This window comes from Danio rerio, chromosome 8 (genome assembly GCF_052040795.2).
Source record: "Danio rerio strain M-AB ecotype USA chromosome 8, GRCz13ab, whole genome shotgun sequence".
In the NCBI taxonomy this organism is placed as follows: domain Eukaryota; kingdom Metazoa; phylum Chordata; class Actinopteri; order Cypriniformes; family Danionidae; genus Danio; species Danio rerio.
Window position 1 is genome coordinate 16,095,125 of NC_141028.1, and position 20,319 is coordinate 16,115,443.

The 20,319-nt window shown below is 36.5% G+C and overlaps 1 protein-coding gene and 1 long non-coding RNA gene across 3 annotated transcripts in view; one reads left to right on the top strand and one right to left on the bottom strand.

The window, feature by feature from the left end:
* Window positions 1-20,319, bottom strand: part of xpr1a (xenotropic and polytropic retrovirus receptor 1a) — a 161,011-nt gene that overhangs the window by 18,591 nt on the left and 122,101 nt on the right. Inside the window, 2 exon segments of one of the 2 annotated variants that reach the window (NM_001245100.1) lie at window positions 601-769; window positions 20,090-20,269. In NM_001245100.1, coding sequence (NP_001232029.1) covers window positions 601-769; window positions 20,090-20,269 — 349 coding nt within the window. 2 annotated transcript variants of the gene reach the window in all.
* LOC147842604 (uncharacterized) lies at window positions 4,993-15,606 on the top strand. The gene is made up of 2 exons (XR_015497661.1): window positions 4,993-5,227; window positions 12,424-15,606. It is a non-coding gene; the product is annotated as an uncharacterized LOC147842604 (long non-coding RNA).

Here is a 20,319-nt window from a genome sequence, read left to right on the forward strand (position 1 = left end):
CCATGATTACGCTATTGGGTTACCGTCATATTACCGTTTGTTCCTGTTTGACTATTGCCTGCCTGACTAAGCTGCTAATAAACTGCATTTGGACCCTCATCTCCATTTTCAACCGACTCCTAGTGTGACAATTGTGAAAAGTAGTGTGAAAATGTACAAAACATCAATATTCAAGAAATATTTGTATATTTTTTCCCAAATAATATTACACCAATTTTTTTATTTTTATATTTGCTATAAAATATCCTTATCAAGCCAGGCAAACTGAAAAAAGCCCTGTTGCCCTGTTTTTCATATCACTCTGTCGCTCACTTTCCTTCTTTTTCATTCTCTGTATTTTCTAATAGTCTCGAGCTGGCGAGACACATTTCTGCACCATTAGAGCGCCGCTGATGCTCCGAATTTGCTGGTCCATTTCACATGACAGACTCCATTGAACCTGAAGAACTCCAGTCAGTGTTGACACTGTTTGAGCAATCCTAATTCCTGTGCAAGAGCAAATTAATCACAACCGGCCATTCATCTGTCATTACATATAATGCTGAAACCGGGACTGCTTAGTCAATACAACACAGGACATCTTCATTCTGAATTAATTACCAAATTTGGCAGGCAGTAATCCATTGCGTTCTCCCCACTGCAGCTCCATGCTGTAGTAACACACCAGATACTCCAGATCCGACAACACAATGACCAGAGAATTGAGCTGATCTGCCAGCCAGAAATCTGCAAACTCCACTCGGTGGAACGGGGCGGTGAACACGCGGAACTGAGAAAACACAAACACAGAAAACGTGAGTCAGAATTATTCATAATGACACATATTTATACTGAAATATTAGAAATTATATGATAATATATACTAAATATAGTATATGTATAGAGTATTTTTGGTCATCTTTGTGGACAGCAGAGAACAGGGCTTTATCTCTCAGGATAAGGTGCTTTTTAACAGCTCATCTCTGAGTCCTCACTATGAGTCAGTAAACCTTAATGAAAGCTCAGCTGGATGAAGGCAAATCGATGGGGATTTTCTTGGCAAATGTTCTGCGATACGAAGGATTCGGATTTCTGCTTTCCAATCAGTCTCATCATGGACCAACGTTTATCCTTTTCATCATCGTGTTTCTCAGTATTTAACTGTGAATTGATTTTAATTAATGAATAAGTTAACACATTGCTTAATATAAGAATGTTCAGTGTATTTGCCAGTCTCTTTATAACTATTTTCAGAAGCCACCCAACTAGGTCAGAGGTCACGGAGACCTTGAGTGAAACTAAGGGCTGAGGACTGGAAGCAATCAAGCAGTTTCTATTGTTATTTCTACGAGTTAATACTGTCTAAAATGTCTATTTAGCTATTTTTACGGTTAATTCTTTTAAAGTGATTCTACTTTTTATTCAAGATAGACTTTGTGTAGTAAGAAATTATAACTGCCTGAATGTAGATTCTACCGGTTTTTAACCAGTTTTGATAAAGACGGCTGAGAGTACACTCAGCCTTGGATAAGAAACAGATAATACTTTATGTGTGTGTGTTCTATTTGATTGTTGATCCGTTTCACAGGTCTGGAGTCAGCTCTAATCAGTCTAAGGGATGTCTGACGTTTATGCTTAAGATAATGTTCAGAATTGTACGCACGAACCCCACGTGGAAATTTTCCTAGTCTATCTGTGTTTTAACCAATCAGGTTAGAACACCTATATGTATGACGCAGTTAATGACTTTATGTGAGAGTATAATTGTTATTGATTGGTGATTGTAAGCAGAGCGGCCTAGCAACTCATTGCGAGTGTTGAAGCTGGCTTCTGCTGATTTAACTGCAAACTATCTTCAGTAAACTTGATTTATATATAAACTATATTTATTTATTTAAATCTCTGACTCCAGCTCTTCTTCATCTACCAGACTGGTCTTTCTTTGGGTCAATCTGTAAACTATCCCTACAGATATCTGTTCATTGACCTCACCAATAAAATAGCTTTAACTGAGTTATATGTAAAGGTGCAAACACGACAAGAATGATGATGACATAACAATAAACATATCTGCAAGCAGCAATTATTGTGGTTCAAGTGCTTTAAGGCGTATTGGATATTATGTATCATTTATTAAGCGTATCAGTGATGAATATTACAGCTGTAGCGCCACCTATGGGCAGATCTCATTACAGATTGATGCGTTTCTTTAAAATCACGTTGCATGTACTCTCCTGAATTTGTGAGGATCTGAGTTTAATTAGGAATAATAGGCCTTTTGGCATTCAGTATATTAGACAACAGCTATTTTTAAATGACCCTATTATACAGTGCTCTGGATTTTAAATTAATATTTTGTATAGGATATTTACAATATTATATTTGTGCATAAAATATTCTCATTATTTTTTAACACAATAGTTATGCAGTGGCACAGAGTTAGACCTCTTTGTTGACTTCACACAGAAACAGCAACGTGTGCAGCATGACATCACTTTGTTGCATAGAAGTTATTGGTTAAATGCTGGCAAAGTAGAACAGAGAAGCAGCTTAAAGCAGAAAGCGCGAGTATGTCTGGGGTTTGGAGGTATTATAAAGCTGACGATGACAACATTGCCAAAGCAAACTGTGAGATATGTAAACGTGGGATTGCTTGCTGGGCATTTTTAGTTGAGGTCCTCTTTGTTTTTATATTAGATTTACTATTGCACTGATATTTAAAAGTGAAGAATTGATGTTATTTATTACTTGATTGTTAAGCTACCTCACAAAAGTGCTCTGTTTGTTAACAGAGATATTGAATGTTGAAATAAGGTGGACTAAATAAAAAAATAAGGAACATCCTGGATCAGTTTCTTTGCTCTTCTTCATACGTTTTTATTTATTATAGAAGTATCGGATCAGTTTTCGGCATCTATAGATAATCAATATTAAATGACTCAGATTCGGATTTGAGGGCAAAAAACCTGATCAGAACATCCCTAGTCCCAGACTACCAGTTGACTATACAAAAATGGGAAGTTAATCTCCTTTTAAAGCAATGCTAATGTAAAGGATGATTATTAAACCATAAATAAAAAAAATAACTGGAAACAAAAGAAAGCAGGTATAAAACATATTGTGTTTAATAATAAAGTATGATTATGTGCACACAGTTAACGTTAGGCCCATTCATAATCTGTTCAAATGGTTAAAGCGAAAGCACGAAACATGAAAGTATTCACCTGCTCTCTTTTTTGTGCTGCGTCTCGATGAACTACAATTGAAAAATTATTTTCAACCAGCCAAAGTGGCTAGTGGGAGCAGCTCTCTGACCCGCTACAGCTAAAATCTACCTGCATTTAGTGGGTGTTAATATCAAGCCCTGTTTGTGCATATACATTAGATTACATAAAATATAACTTACAATAATGGTCCAAATATTAGTAGCTCAAATGTATATGTAAGAGAAAAATATTAAATAAAAATGTAAAAATATAAATATATTAACATTTTGTAGAAATTTTGTAGTTATATATGTAAATATTTTGCTTGACTTTAAATGTACTGTCTTTCTATTTCTAAAGATGGTTGGTGAATAAAATATTATTTTAATAAATATTGCTAATAAATCTGTTTTGTTCAAATGCACCAACGCATACCTATATTTACTGGGAAATTATTCAAAATACTAGTTTTCAAAATGGGGTGTACTCATTTATGCTGACCATTTATCATTAATTATTAATTTTATTAATCTACAGAGTTCAGAGGCCAGTACAACAATGATTTTGTAAAGCCTAGTGAAAAGGACAACTTCCTAAAAGCGCATTTTTTAATTAATGTAAAATATTTCATGAACAGTTGGATTAATAGCAACAGTAAAATGTATAAAAATTGAATAAAATTCAACTGAATGAATATAAATGAATGAATGAATGAATGATTAGTGTTGCCCTTGAGTCACATTGCTTTTCTTTTCTTGCTTTAATGATATTCTGTGTCACACGCAAACTACCCTGAAATGAAATGAAACTACCTCTCTCAGCCTTCAGGGCAGTGCTGACATTTCCCAGCGACACAGTTTTGCACTACACCGATCTATGCCACCATACTCCTGAGGCTCAAATGCCAGTGAAAATCGATTTCTCCCCACACAAACTCTGATCGGTTATTTCTACCTGATGAAACAGGTAAAAAGCTCTTTTAAACATCCAGCTCTAGATGTGAGGTACGTTTGAAGGTTGCAGCAGCATGTGCGATGCTCAGCTGGACTGTGACAGCGCGTTTGAGCTCTGGGAAGAAAACCACCCACTGTTTGGCCATCAGTACGTGTCGGTTTTAATCTACCGGAAGTGTGTGTGTGGGTGTGTGTGTCTGAGGCACTCTGAGGAATAAGGCTCCAGTCGGGGTCAATTAGATGTGGGGAGGGCAGCGAGACAGAGGCAGGCGGCGCTGATGGCTCCATCCCAATAATGATTGCACAGGCACAGGCTTCACATCCGCAGAGATAGAGCCGCAATCTATTTCCCTCACCTCACTGCCCTGGGCCTCTAACACAGAGACACACGCATAATCGCACACGGACTGACGGAGAAATTGTAATCTTGTCTCCAATAGTGTGCAGTGAACATATATTTGTATGTTAAGGATTTGATCTTCTCTCTAATAGTGTGCAGTGAACATATATTGGGTAAAGTGTGCAGTGAATATGCAGTAAATATCTCCAATTGTGTGCAAGTGTGCAAGTAAACATATATTGTTTAACATATGCAATGAACATGTTATTCTGTATAATCATATTAATATGTGTACAAATAAGTGTGAAGTGAATGTATAACAGTAAGAGCAAGCCTAGTAGTTAGCTGAGTACATGTAAACTTTAAACCAGCACCTAAAGGGCAAACAGCCAAGAATATACCTGAGTTCAAAAGGCACAGCCAAAAATATAGCAGGTTCACAGCACAAGACCATATCTGTGGGAAAAGTCTGCAACACTACATGTATAAAAGCAAGACAGGGACACAGAGAGGCAGAGGTTCATGGAGAGACATTTGTTTGTCTGTTAGCCTCTCGTTTTTATTGTCTGGCAATAAATCCAACTTTTGAAATCAAGACCCACTGACTCGATTGCTGATTGAAAGAAAAGGAACCGAACACGACAAATTGGTGACCCCGAGACGTGATTTGGCTAGGAGCAACGGAGTGGGGACCTCGCTGGCGGAGTCTGATGCGGGCGACACAATTGCAGTGGCCACTGTGAAAAAAGGTAAGCAATTTTTTGCTTATTTAATGAAAAATTGTGTGGCTCGACGGACTCTGCTTGTGAGGGTAAAAACACTCAAAGTGCTCTTCCAAACTTAAATAATTAATACGTTTAAAAAAGGGTTTTGATTTCAGAAGAAAATGTTGCATGCAACAATCTGTGTCTTGCTTTAAGAGGGCCTTGAGGATAAAGATAAGACATTAACAACTAATTGTTACTTATATTAAAGATTTTTGAAGGAAGTAAGGATAAAATCTTAATAGATTGTGACGATTAATAAGTTAAAACAGATTAATAAAGTAGAGAGAAGCGCGCAAAGACCTCGGAGTACCCGTTCTGTTTTAATAATAATAAATATTATGATTCAGGAGGCTGGGGGAAAAAAGGCAAAAATCCTGGAAAATGCTATTTTTACTGTAGAGCAGTAGAGATTGGAAGCAGAAGTAACAGGTCACTTAGGAAAGTGTTGAAAGCCTGTGTGTGTTGGGCTCTGTGTCCGTGAGATTGCGGTATTGAATAAGGTTAATACATGAACCCCATAGGATAAGGGGGGTAGAAAAGTAAATGCTTTAAAAAGTGTGTGATAAAATATTTTATGAACCCCATAGGATAAGGGGGGTAGAGGAGTGAATGTTTTTAGAAGTGTGTATGCAATAAAGCATTGAAGTGAATGAATGTTTGAAGAAAGAATTGTGAATAAAAATTGAGGAAAGACTTGGGAAAACTAAGTAGAATAAATGGAAAAGTTAACTAGTTAAAACAAAAAAGTAATAATAATAATAATAATTAGGCTTGTGCTGCAGCAATTAAAATTTAAAATAAAAGTGAGGGTAAAACAATAATAATAAAATAAAAATAAATATAAAAATTAAATAAATAAATTAACAATCAAAATAAATAAATAAATAAATAAACATAACATGACTAAAATAAATAAAGGATAAAATAGAAGGATAAAAAATTAATATTGATTACTGTTTAAACAAGAAAAAAAAGAAGTCACAATAATAAAAACTCAATAAATAAATAAAAATAATAATAATAAAAAAAATAATAATAAATAGAAAATAAAAATTAATTAGACGTACAAATTATATAAAATTTAAACTACTTATTTAAAGAATAAATAAACAAATAAGTAAAAAGAAAAAAATAATACTACTAATAAATAATAATAATAAATAAAAAAAAATATATAAATAAATAAAAATAAATAAATAAATAAAATTTAGATACCAAACAAGTGGAAAAAGAAAATTGATTAAAGTCAAATACAAATAATAAAAACAAAGTTTTAATTATAATAATAATAAAAATAATTATAATAATAAGAAGAACAACAATCAAGTGATAAAACGAATAAATAAAAAATAACAAAATAAAGACACATAATAGTTTACAAATAAAGAAGATAGCAATGGCAAGCTCTCCAGTAGAAATACTAGGATCAAAGTATCCATTGTGTAAAGAGCTTATTGATAAATATTCAAAAAAGTGGCAACTTAGAACTAAAAATATGATGACAATCTGGCCACAAGGTGGAACTTTTGATGTAGCATTATGTGAAGAAATGGATACTCTAATAAAAAATTATAAAAGAAAAGGTAGTAGCAGAAGGAGACAAAAACGAGATGAAAAAAGAGCAAAAGAGAGAGAAGTGTTAAACATGTTCAAAAAAGAAGGAGAAGATAATTTAAGAAATATTAAAAAGGCAAGAAAAATGCTGAAAGAGGCTGACAAAGAAACCACTGCTAAAGAGCAAATGTTTAATAGCCCTCCACCTTATTTACAAGCTGAAGGGCAATTCCCTATGCTTAAAGGGCTCATGGAGGTGTCAGGAGAACTTAAAATGGAAGGAGAGATGGAAATGGAGGAAAAACAATTAGGGGCAAGCATAAAATCAAAACGATCAGCAAATAAGCAAAATAAAGGGGCATATGCACCCTTGGATTGTTATAAACAGGCCCGTGAAGCATTAGAACAAATGAATAAACAGTGTGAGGACAAATTAGACTATAGGGAGCCAAAAGAGCAGACAAAATCATATAATAAGGAAAGGGGAGCATGGGGTGGAATTAAAGATATTGACGTGGGAAGTACAATTGGAGAAACTGAAAAACTGTTAAAAGACACATATGACAAAGTAAAACAAAAAAGGAGATTGTTATTCAGTTCAGATGAGGAAGAAGATTGGGAGGAGTCAATACTTGATACAGGAAACTGGGAAAGGGGGAACAGGCTTAGGCCATTTAAACAATGCCCAATTTTAATAAAAGGTGCACAAGCACAGTATGTCCCTTGGCCTACATTGGATTTGGAGGGTTTGATTGCTAGGCTCCCAAACATCCATGAGGGGGCAGCAAAGTGGATAAGGGTATTTGAAGAGGAATCAGTTGGAAAATTGATTTCTTTGGGAGACATTAAATCTCTTCTTGCAAAGACTGTAGGAGGAGCAAAGATGGATGAAATCCTTCACGCTTCTAACCTTGACAGGGCTGTGAACTCTCAACAGATGGATGGGACTATTTTTGATGCCTTCCGTCCAGCAGTGTGGCAGGCACTGCGTGCAGAGTATCCACTAAGACTGGACCCTAATATGTTAAGAGGTGATCAGTTGGGGGAAACAGAGAATCCAATAACGTATGTTCAGAGACATTCACGACAATGGAAACATGACACTGAAATTGATCCTGAAAGAGACCCTATAATGGCTACATTGTTTCGACAAGCCATAATTGACTCTATGCCTTCCTCAGTGAAGAGCAGGTTAGAAGATGTGGTGGGGTTAAACTCTAAATCTCACAAAGAGTTTTGTGATTATGTGGCACATGCAGTTGAGCAGTACAGGAAAAATGAACAAAAACTCAAAAAGCAAGAAAGTGAGCTGCAAAGAAAATTAGCTCAATTGCAACTTGATGAACTGACTAAAAAGAACAAGAAAAAGATCCAAGCTCTTGTAGAGACAGAGGAGGGGGAACCACTAACAATGATGGCTCCAGTTACAGCTCCAGCACCAGCTATGCAGTCTGCCTCACAAGCTAAACATCCAGCTAATACCCAAATGACTCCACCCATAATAAACATTTATACCCAACAGCCAGCAGCCGCGACCTGGAGAAAAAGACCCAGAGAGCAAAGAGGGAATGGCAAAGCCTATGTGACACCTACAGGCATGTGTTGGGGTTGCGGATTATCAGGACACACCAAAAAAGACTGTCCCACCAATCCATGGGAGCAGTTTCCTCGGGGTGGAAGGGAGGTAACTTGGCATCAAACATATCCAAATCCTAACCAAGGTCCAGTTAATCCTTGGAGAGGACCCAATAAGGGATATTGAAGATGCCCAGAGAATCCTATAGGGGATAATCAGCTTCCAATGTTAACAACTAATGCTAACGAAGAACCTATGCTACCAATTAAAATAGAGGGAAAAACAATACCAATGCTCCTTGATACTGGAGCTGTTTACACTTCTGTTAATTCAAATTATGCGTCACATCTTCCCCTGTCTGGTAAATATGCAAAGACAATAGGATTCTCGGGAAAAGTTCAATTAATTCCAATGACTACTCCAGTTTGTATCCAAACTAAAAATCAAAGTGTGACGCTACCCATTCTAGTATCAAGTCAAACTCCTGTCAATTTGCTAGGAAGAGATGCATTATGTAAATTAGGACTACATATTTGGTGTACTTCAGATGGAGTGTATATAGATGCAAAAGGAATTGAAAATCAAATGGTAATTACCGAACCAAAAGCTAATGTGTATTGGATAGGACAAATAGAAAATGATGTAAAACAAACAATAAATAAATGGGGAAAATACATTGAAGCACAAATTGATGAAGCACAGATACCAAAATCAGGTTTCCATTGCACAATGGTTTATGATTCTGAAAGAAATCCAGACATAGAACAGCAATGGCAGAAAGAGACAGAAGGGCAAAAAATTGAAATGATCTCACAACACATCATATTAGGTAAGCAAGGAGCAGCTCTAACCATAGTAAAAAATAAATTTGCTGAAAAATGGTTTAATGTTACAGATTCAGTTCCACATATAGCTATATATGTTGGAAATAACTGGAAAACAAAAGATTTGGGACAAATGGTAAAAAAGGCAGAACAGAGCAAATGGGTATCAACAGAAAATCCACTAATCTTTCAGTCAGATGATGAAAATTATATCAAAATTGTGTGTACAACCAATTTGATGGGAATTCCCCAAGAAGTTATTATCGGACAAGACAAAATAACACAAATGAGTACAACATCAGAATTAATAAATGACTTAGAAACTGAAATGTTTAAAGAAATGGAATGCCAAGTGCCACCAGAATTATGGTCTTTATATGATAATGATGTTGGCTTGATAAAATCAGCAAATCCAGTAAGAGTTCAAATTAAACCAAATACCCAACTGCCCAGAAAAGCACAATATCCATTGCGGCCTGAGGCAGAATTAGGAATCAAAAACACTATTGAGGGTTTATTAAAAGCAGGTGTATTAGAAGAAACAACCAGTTATTGTAACACTCCGATAATGCCTGTAATTAAAGCAGATAAAAACAGATGGCGTCTGGTTCATGATTTAAGGGCAATTAATGACATTGTAGAGGATTTTCCAGCTGAAGTTCCTAACCCACATACACTCTTGACAAATGTCCCTCCTAATGCTAAATATTTCACAGTGATTGACCTTTGTTCAGCCTATTTCAGTGTGCCATTAGCAAAAGAAAGTAGGTACTTGTTTGCTTTCACATATGGGGGTAAACAATATACTTACACCAGAATGCCCCAGGGGTTCAAGCATTCGCCACATGTATTCAACCAAATTCTTAAAGAAGATTTGGAGGATCTTGTAATGGACAGTACTCTGTTACAATATGTAGATGACTTAATCATCTGCTCTCCTTCATTAGAACAATGTCATAAAGATTCAATTAAAGTCCTCACTAAGTTGGCACAAGGAGGTCATAAAGTATCTAAAAACAAAATGCAGTACTGTCAACCTCAGGTTGAATATTTGGGACGATTGATTGCCTTTGGTACACGAGCTATAGCTCCAGCTCAGTTGGAAGGAATAAGTAAAACACCATTACCCCAAACAGTAGGACAAATGATGACTTTTTTAGGAATGACAGGTTTTAGTTCAGACTGGGTAGAGGACTATGCAATAAAAACAGCACCACTAAGAGAGCTTATGAAACAAGCAGGATTACAAAACTTAAAAAACTCATTAACATGGAATACAGATGCAAGGATAGCATTTGAAACAATAAAAAAAGAATTACAAAAAACACCAGCATTAGGAAATCCTGATTACTCTAAAGAATTTTCTTTGTATGTAGCAAATAGAATGGATGGTTACGCATCAGCTGTACTAATGCAAGAAACTTGTAGCGGAAGAAAAAAGCAGCCTATAGCATACTATAGCACTAAACTTGATAATACAGCTCAAGGTTTTCCACCATGCTATCAACAAGGTCTCGCAGCAATTCATTATGCTTATGAAAAAGCATCATCAATAACCATGGGTTATCCAGTCACAATTTATACTCACCATAAAACTGTAGAGTTAATAGAACAAGGAAAATTTGTTTTAACTCAAGCTCGCATTTTAGCTTATTCAACTCTATTAACATATCCAGATGTAACTATTAAGCGATGTAAAACAGTTAATCCAGCTGAATTAATTCCATTAGCATTTGAAGGAGAACCACACGACTGTGTGGCAAATTCATTAACATTTACTAGATTAAGACCAGATCTTGAATCTATACCCCTTCCTGAGGCAGAAGTAACTTATTTTGTAGATGGTTCAAGTTTTAGGGACCATTTAGGAATCCATACAGGATATGCAGTAGTCAAAAAAGAGAAGGAAGAATTTGTATCAGTAATATCTCATCATTGTGTTCAACCATGCTCTGCTCAATTAGCAGAATTAAAAGCGCTTACTACTGCTTGCCAATTAGCAAAGGGACTTACTGCAAATATTTATACAGATTCAGCATATGCACATGGTGTATGTCACTTATTCGGAGCAGTATGGAAACAACGAGGCTTTAAGAAAACTGATGGGTCTCCTATCCAACATGCAGAACAAATAAGTGAATTAATTTCAGCAATGATGCAACCAAAACGATTGGCAATAATAAAGTGTCAAGCACATAAAAAAGGAAATGACTTTGTCATAAAAGGAAATAACATGGCAGATTTAGAAGCTAAAAAAGCATCAGGGTGTGAAGTAGCAGTTCTAACCCCAGTAGTGCTAATAGAGCCACAACCTCAATTAGATGATATTGTACGAATACAACAACAAGCAGGTCCCTATGAACAATCAATGTGGCATCAAAGGGGGGCTAAAAAAGACTCACACGATATTTGGCGTACACATGAAGGGCAAATTGTTGCACCAACAGCACTTCTAAATATTTTAATATCAGATGCACATGGTTTTGATCACTGTGCAAAAGGAGAAGTAATAAAAAAAATCAAACAACAAGGATATTGGTCTCCTTATTTACATGCAATGGTTGGTGAGTTTTTGTCCTCATGTGAAATTTGCGCTAAATATAATGTGAGAAAAGGAACAGCAACACCTATAGGCCATATACCAGTACCTGAAGGACCATTTAAACATTTGGTAATGGATTACGTAGATATGATAAAACGAGTCCAAGGCAAAAGATACATGCTTGTGATAATTGATAGGTTCAGTAGGTGGGTGGAAGCAGTACCATCAGCAGATCTGGGAGCAGGAACAGTTATTAAATTTTTAACTAGGGAAGTAATACCTAGATTTGGAATACCATCAGAAATTAGTTCAGATAATGGATCAGCATTTGTCCAAAAAACTTTCAAACAAGTATTACAACATTTAAGAATAAAGCAAAGACTAGGATGTATTTATCATCCACAATCACAAGGAATTGTTGAAAGAGTCAATGGAACCTTAAAAGCTAAACTTAACAAAATCTGTGCCAGTACTAAACTTAACTGGGTGGATGCTTTGCCTCTTGCTTTAATGAGTTACCGCATGCAAACTAATAGAAACACACATCTAACACCGCATGAAATGCTAACAGGCCGGCCTATGCCTGCACCTTTTTGTAGAGGGCCCTATAAAGGACCACCACTAGAACAATTACAAATGGAATTAAAATCATATATGAAGAAACTAACTGCAATACACAAAGCTATTTATGTCCAGGAAACCAGGCGACAGCCACCTGAGAAGGGAGAAACGCCAGGACCGGTGGTGCCAGGTGATCAGGTGTATCTAAAGGTGTTCCGGAGAAAGTGGAATGAGCCAAGACGGGAAGGACCATATCGAGTTGTGAGAGCCACCCCAACTTCAATTCAAGTGGAGGGGAGTACAACGTGGTACCATCTAAACCACTGCACGAGGGTTCCAAAGGAGAAAGTGACAGCAGGAGACCACCAGCGGGAAACTGCCAGCCCAGAAAAGCCCACAGCAGAGAGTGATGGTGAGCAAAATGTGGCAGAGAATGATGAATAAAACTATTAGACAAGTGACTATGATAATATGTCTAAGCATCATATACATGCCACAAAATCAAGCCACTAGAAACAATATAACTCAAAATCCAACCACTCTCAATGACGACCTCCAACTTATGAGAAACATCTCAGATACAGGAAGCATAACTCAAAGGCCCAATTACACTTCCATGCGGACCACACTGCAGTCACTAAGGAATGAAAGTAGTAGTGCCAATACAAGTGAACTGCCACTAGAAGAATATGGAAAACAGCGAAGGGATGTTGATAACTTGTACGTCATTCACGAGGAACACACAGAACTAGACATACTTTTGGAAACAGCACAGAGTAATCAATGGTTTCAATGGGCTTCTTTCACAGCATCAGAAATTAGCAAAGAGAACTGCCTTTTCTGTACAAAAACTCCAATGAGTCAAGTGGTTGTGGTCCCAAATCCTTTCACTTATGAACATTGTGCTGAATTTAACAGAGATTTCTGTCATATGGAACAAGACTTGAGACTTTTCTGTCCAGCTGAATGTTTGGGTTACTTAAGCCACTCAACACTAAAAACTTTATTTAGACATGTTGGACGTTTGAAATCTAAATGTAGAAGCTTTGGCATTAATGAAAATTTAAAAGTGAAAAATATTCAAGTAGAAATTCCTCTATGGTTTTCTATTGATTACACAAAAGAATATGAATGTTTTGTTAAACCTTCAGGAGTAGTAGATGTTGGCAAATTTAAAGGAAAATGTAGTGTAATTTGGAATCTTGATCCACAAAAAACTCTTAGAAATTATGACGATCCACCATTTGCGTCATCATTTCGAGCAACAGGAACAAAACATGGAAAGATAATAGAGCCAGCAAAAAATTGTGAAAATCAAACTATAGCTTTACCTGATATAGATAGATATAAGGATCAAACGCTAGCACTAGCAGACTTCTTTTGGATGTGTGGGAATAGAAAGCTGTTACCTTCTTTACCCTTAGGATGGACTGGTACCTGTACTAGAGTACGTATAATACAAGAAATACAAGTTATAAATTGGGATACTGAATCTACAATAGGTGAAAGTGACACAATTAATTATAGAGTTAAAAGAAGTTATAAACCAGACCCTACAGTATACATAGATTCCATAGGTCAGCCACGAGGTATACCAGATCAATTCAAAGCAAGAAATGAGGTTAAATCAGGAATTGAATCAATACTTATTTGGATATCACAAAACAAAAACACAGAATGGATAAATTACATTTACTACAACCAACAAAGATTTATTAATCACACAAATGAAGCATTAATGTCATTGGGGGAACAATTAGATGCAACTAGTAGAATGACATGGCAAAATAGATTAGCGCTTAATTGGATGTTAGCGGATAAATCGGGCGTATGTGTGCTCTTTGGCGACCAGTGTTGCACTTATATACCAAATAATACAGCGCCAGAAGGTACGTTTACAAAAGCTATGACAAAACTCAAAGAATTACAGGTAGAGATGGCTACAAATGCGGGGAGAGATGAAAAAATGTGGGACTGGTTTGATCTGAAACTAGGAGCATGGGGAGCCTGGCTAGCTAAAATGGGAATGTTTTTAGGTGTGGCAATATTAATAGGAGCATTATTATTTTGTTGTGTACTGCCATTATTAAAATCATTAATTGTCAAAGCTTCAACAAAGCAAATGGAAATGCTACAATATCACGGACGTGGGAAAATGATGCTTGTAAATGACCATTATGGACAGTCTGGGCACTGGGCAGATCAACTTAAATGGCAAACTCAAATATCAACAAGTTCTGAAGAGTCTGAAAGCTCAGACGAAGAAAAGGAATACAAATGATTCATACCCTGGGTGTAAGTGCTAGAACCTCTACCCCAAGGGAAGCCCTCAACGATGCGCAAAGTATCTGGGCTGAAGAGGAACACGTTGTGATGGGCAACTACTTTTGATGTTTGTGATTATTGTGTGAGATATATTATGTGTGTAAAAGATTAATGATAACAATATCTATATATAGTATTGTATTCTACATAACTGTGACACCCACAGGCAAGTGCTGAACCAATTGCACGCTCATGCTTTAAACACTATTTTCTATGAAACAGAAAAAACAGAGGAAGAAGTCTTTTACTATCCCTATGTCAACAGTAGGGGTAGATGTTTGGCTTCTACTTCTGCCACAGTGCGGTAGCATAATCTGGTCAATTGGTAACTATTATGTGGCTAATATCAGTCACTAGATAGTGGTAACTAAGGGAACCGGATTGTGAAATTGCACTATGGGTAAAAAACAATAATATTAAGACTTCAGAAAAAGTCTTAAGAGGAGGGAATATGACGGAGAAATTGTAATCTTGTCTCCAATAGTGTGCAGTGAACATATATTTGTATGTTAAGGATTTGATCTTCTCTCTAATAGTGTGCAGTGAACATATATTGGGTAAAGTGTGCAGTGAATATGCAGTAAATATCTCCAATTGTGTGCAAGTGTGCAAGTAAACATATATTGTTTAACATATGCAATGAACATGTTATTCTGTATAATCATATTAATATGTGTACAAATAAGTGTGAAGTGAATGTATAACAGTAAGAGCAAGCCTAGTAGTTAGCTGAGTACATGTAAACTTTAAACCAGCACCTAAAGGGCAAACAGCCAAGAATATACCTGAGTTCAAAAGGCACAGCCAAAAATATAGCAGGTTCACAGCACAAGACCATATCTGTGGGAAAAGTCTGCAACACTACATGTATAAAAGCAAGACAGGGACACAGAGAGGCAGAGGTTCATGGAGAGACATTTGTTTGTCTGTTAGCCTCTCGTTTTTATTGTCTGGCAATAAATCCAACTTTTGAAATCAAGACCCACTGACTCGATTGCTGATTGAAAGAAAAGGAACCGAACACGACAGGACCTCACTGAAACAACTGAATACATGAGGTGCAGGGGCAACAGGAGTGTTTTTTTTGTGCATTCATTTTTTGCATGTTTTTTATTCATTTAAATTCATGGAAGGTGGCAGAATTTTTTTTTTTTTTATGATTCAAAAGATTTCTGTTCAATACCATGTGCATCCCTATGAACATTGTCTTTTTTTTCATTTTATTAAATTGTTTTCGATGTGTATTTATGCAAACTGTCATGATCACCACCAGTAATCTGAGGCCCCGTTTACACTAGTACGTTTTAGTTTTAAAACGGCGTTTTAGAAAGAAAACGATCCGCGTCCACACTCGCGTTTTACCCAGCGTTTCTGAACTGCTCTCCGTCCACACCAAAACGCTGAAAACGCACATCACGTGACCACACAGACGCTCTCGGGCAAGCGCTGCAGCCCATGTACCCAGATGAGAGCTCTGCTAGTCGGACTTCTCATCAAGCATCTCCCGCTGGATCTAATCTCACTATATTTATTAAACGGGATATTTCATTCATCTTGTTGTCTTTATCTAACGACATATTCCCTGACTTTGGGCATTGGAATCTATTACTTGTTCTCAGGTAACGTGTTTTGGCTGAGCGCAAAGATAAGTTAATGATTAATGTAACCACGTACATTCTGTATATTGACTTATCGCTTGCCTTGATTTCCTACAATGTATAAACTTATTGTATGTTATACTTTTAAAATGGCCATTATCGATTCTTAAAACTGATACTCAGCAAAAGAGAGGGGATGTTTCGTATTTTCACTGAAATTGAAAGGAGGCAGTTGTTATCGGCTCCGTTTTGTTATAAATATCCAGACAGTGAAGATGACGCTCATCTTATACAGCACGACGCCTCAACATGTCTGCTGTCTAAGTTGCTAATATTAAAATGAAAATAGGCAGTTCCTTAAATCATGTTTACATTTTATTGTTGAGAAAGTGAAACAACGAAGCCAGGGTGATGTGAATGAAGATATAAAGTACACTGTTCCCTTTGAAGATTTACCCGTGTCCTCGGTATAGTCTGCTTTTCCATATCAAATTGAGAAGAAGAGACTGCAGCCTTGATCAAACTTGCGAAGCCTGAACTTACACGGAGAAGATTCAGGACTGAACTGTGTGTTAGGCTACTTAATATTCAGGAAAAGCCCCAATCAGAGAGGCGAATGTCTGCAGCCCCGCCTCCGTTTTCAGATGTCTCCGTCTTTCCCCATCCACACTGAGACGGAGCAGCAGCGTTTCAAAATGAAAACGGCCTCTCCAGCGTTTTCGAAACGCTCCGTTTTCGGCGCTCGAGAACTCCGGCGTAGTGTGGACGGTTGGCGTAACCGTAGCAAAACTTATGCGTTTTCAAACTAAAACGCATTAGTGTAAACGGGGCCTAAGCCTTGTAGATCAGTGGTTCTCAAAGTGGGGGTCGGGACCCCCCGAGGGGTCGCGGGACAATGAAGGGGGGGTCGCCTGGTGATTTCCAAAAATCTATTTATTTTTTTAAACCATAAGAATTAAAATATTTTATCCATAACTATACTGAAAATAAAAATAGTCATTTATGGTTATTATTTACTATATAGTTACTATAGTAGCTTATAGTTACAAGTTCTATTGGATTGCGACCCCTGGGGTAATTACAATATATTAAAGGCAGCAATAGCGTTAGATGCATTTTGATTTTATAACATCAGGTTATACTTTCTGGCACATTTTAAGCACTGACACAAATTTAATTGGTGTGTCTGCGTCATTGCATGCAAGGTTTCTGTATTTATAACCACCTCAGAGGATATTGGGGGTCGCGAGTCACTGGCATTGTTATTTTGGGGGTCGCGGGCTGAAAAGTTTGGGAACCCCTGTTGTAGATTGCTGGAGAACTACACATCTGTCATTGAACTGGACTACAAATACCATGATGCATCTTGCACACACACTAGTTCCTGATTCCCTCTGATTACACCCACATTATGGGTGGTGTAAGGTTTGTTTCTTCTTATGAACATTACGAAGCGTTTTCCCTTGTTTATCTGGCTTTGTTTTGATTTTTGTCTTGTTTACCGTTTTTATTCTTTGCCGCCTAGTCTGACCCTTTGCCTGTATTTTTAGCACGTATATCTTTATGCAGTTTTTGACCATTGCCTGCACGATTTCTCTTTAAATAATCTACATGTGGATCTTCTGGTTCGTTGTTTAAGGCAAGGCAAGTTCATTTATATAGCACATTTCATACTCAGTGGTAATTCAAAGTGCTTTGCATAAACAGGAATAAAAGAGACAAGTATAAAAAAAACAAAGAATAAAATAATTAAAAACAGATTAGAACAGGTTATAAAAGAATGAAAGAAAGAAAGACATGATAGTGTGATCTGTCGGACGCAGCACAGTTCCCATTCAGCAAAGGCACAGCTAAACAGATGTGTTTTCAGTCTTGATTTGAATGTGCCTAATGTTGGAGCACATCTGGTCATTTTCTGGAAGCTGATTCCAGCAGACGGGGGTGCAGTATTGTTTGACTGAACACTTGGAGTCTCTAGTTTATTTGATCCTAAAGATCTGAGTGATGTGTTAGGATTGTTTACAACATGTGTCCTATGTTATTCAAACAGCATAAACTTAAGCAAAACTTTTGTGGCATTTTAGCAAAAAGTCGATCATTCTTTGTTAACAGGTTTCCATTTTGGCTTTGAGAGGTGTAAAATTCAGAATATTTTGAAAGATTTTTTTCAGGTTTGCCCTTGAGACAAAATTATCACTTTTCCCTGTTGCCTGCTTTTGAGGTCTGTAGGACTGATTTATTAAAATTTTGTAACTATAATTATGAGGGGTGTGTCTGTATGAATATCAGTGTTAGTTTTTTATGTGTATACTGAGAAATTTGCATGTGTGTGAGTGGTAGTTTTTTGTTTGTTTATAAAATAACCCCAAACATATAAATGTATGTTACATTGGTACTTCTATTAAACTAATACAAAATATGAGAATGAAGAGAATATGAGATGGATGAGAACTAAAATAAGCAAACTGGTCTTAGCTTAAATTTAGCTTAAATAATTTATCATAAATATTTCTAAGAAAATAATTAAAATAATCATAAAAATTTGTGGAATAATTTCATATTGGGATGGTAAGAGTGTGCAATATTTTTTGTCTATTATAATATTGTAATTATTGTTTTAGCAATATATGAGTTACAAAAACTTCACTTTAATCCAAATGCATTCACTGTAAGAGGAAGCCTATTAATATGCAGTCAATGATATATGCAGTCAAAAATTATAATGGAAGTTAATTTAATAAGCTTATACGTTAATAAATATATTGCTGAATATTTTTTAAAAAATATATTTATGTTATACAATGATATCTTAAGTCCAAGGCACTCGAAAAGTAAGTGTAAAAATTAAAGAGCCTTTATTAACATGACGATTGTATAGAAAAGCACCTATGCGTTTTGGCAACACTTGCCTTCATCCACCCCATAATAAAGGCTTTTAAATTTTTTCACATACTTTTCAAATGCCTTGAACTTAAAATTTCAATGTTTATCTTTAGGAATCCCTTACCCAAAGGGCACTGGCACATTAAATACCCCCGAAGCACTTTTGGTTTGATTAAGGATTTATATCTATGTTATATTTTAATAATATTGTACAAGTAAAAGTACCATTTTTTGAAATATAAATCTGTGAGTGCAATATTCTTTTGAAAGAGCCAGTGATTCAATGGTCTATTCTTAAACAAACTGTTTGAATGAATGTTTCATTCATTTATTCATTCATTCATTCATTTTCTTTTTGGCTTAGTCCCTTTATTAATCTGGGGTCACCACAGTGGAATGAACTGCCAACTTATCCAGCATGTTTCTACACAGCGCATGCCCTTCCAGCCGCAACCCATCACTGTGAAACATCCATTCACATTCATTCACTCACATACACTACGCACAATTTAGCCTACCCAATTCACCTATACAGCATGTCTTTGGACTGTGGGGGAAACTGGAGCACCCAGAGGAAACCCACGCAAACGTGGAGAAAACATGCAAACTCCACACAGAAATGCCAACTGCCCCAGCCGAGGCATGAACCAGCGACCTTCTTGCTGTGAGGTGACAGCATTACCTGCTGCGCCACAGAGTTGCCCATGAATGATTTAATGATTCATTAATATAGGAATATGCTACCACATACTAGATGTTTTGGTGGCATTTCTTCATTCATAATTAGTTTCAACAAGTAAAGGTACCAGCATTTGTTATTAAAAAAAATCCCATGAGAGTTTTTGTCAAAATAGCAGACACTTGTCAAATGGAGCCTAAAACAACTTGAAATAGCCCTTGTGGCCCAGATTTCTAATTACCATCATTTTAGTTGAAGTGGAAAGGTTTTTAAATCATCTGCAGTGAATTCCTGTCTCTTACCAGCAGTTTGATGAGCCAGAATCGGGATTTGTAGTAGGCGGTTTTGAAGGGGTTGATGAGGAACAGCAGCATGAAGCCGTAGAGGATGAGGGGATTGGCCTGCATAGGCAGCCAAGTGTAGTCAGCAAACAGACAGGACAGGATGCTGAGACACCACAACACCCCCAAAAACCCTGCGATCTACAGTGAGAGAGAGGACAAATGATCAGATACTAAATCTGGATATTTTC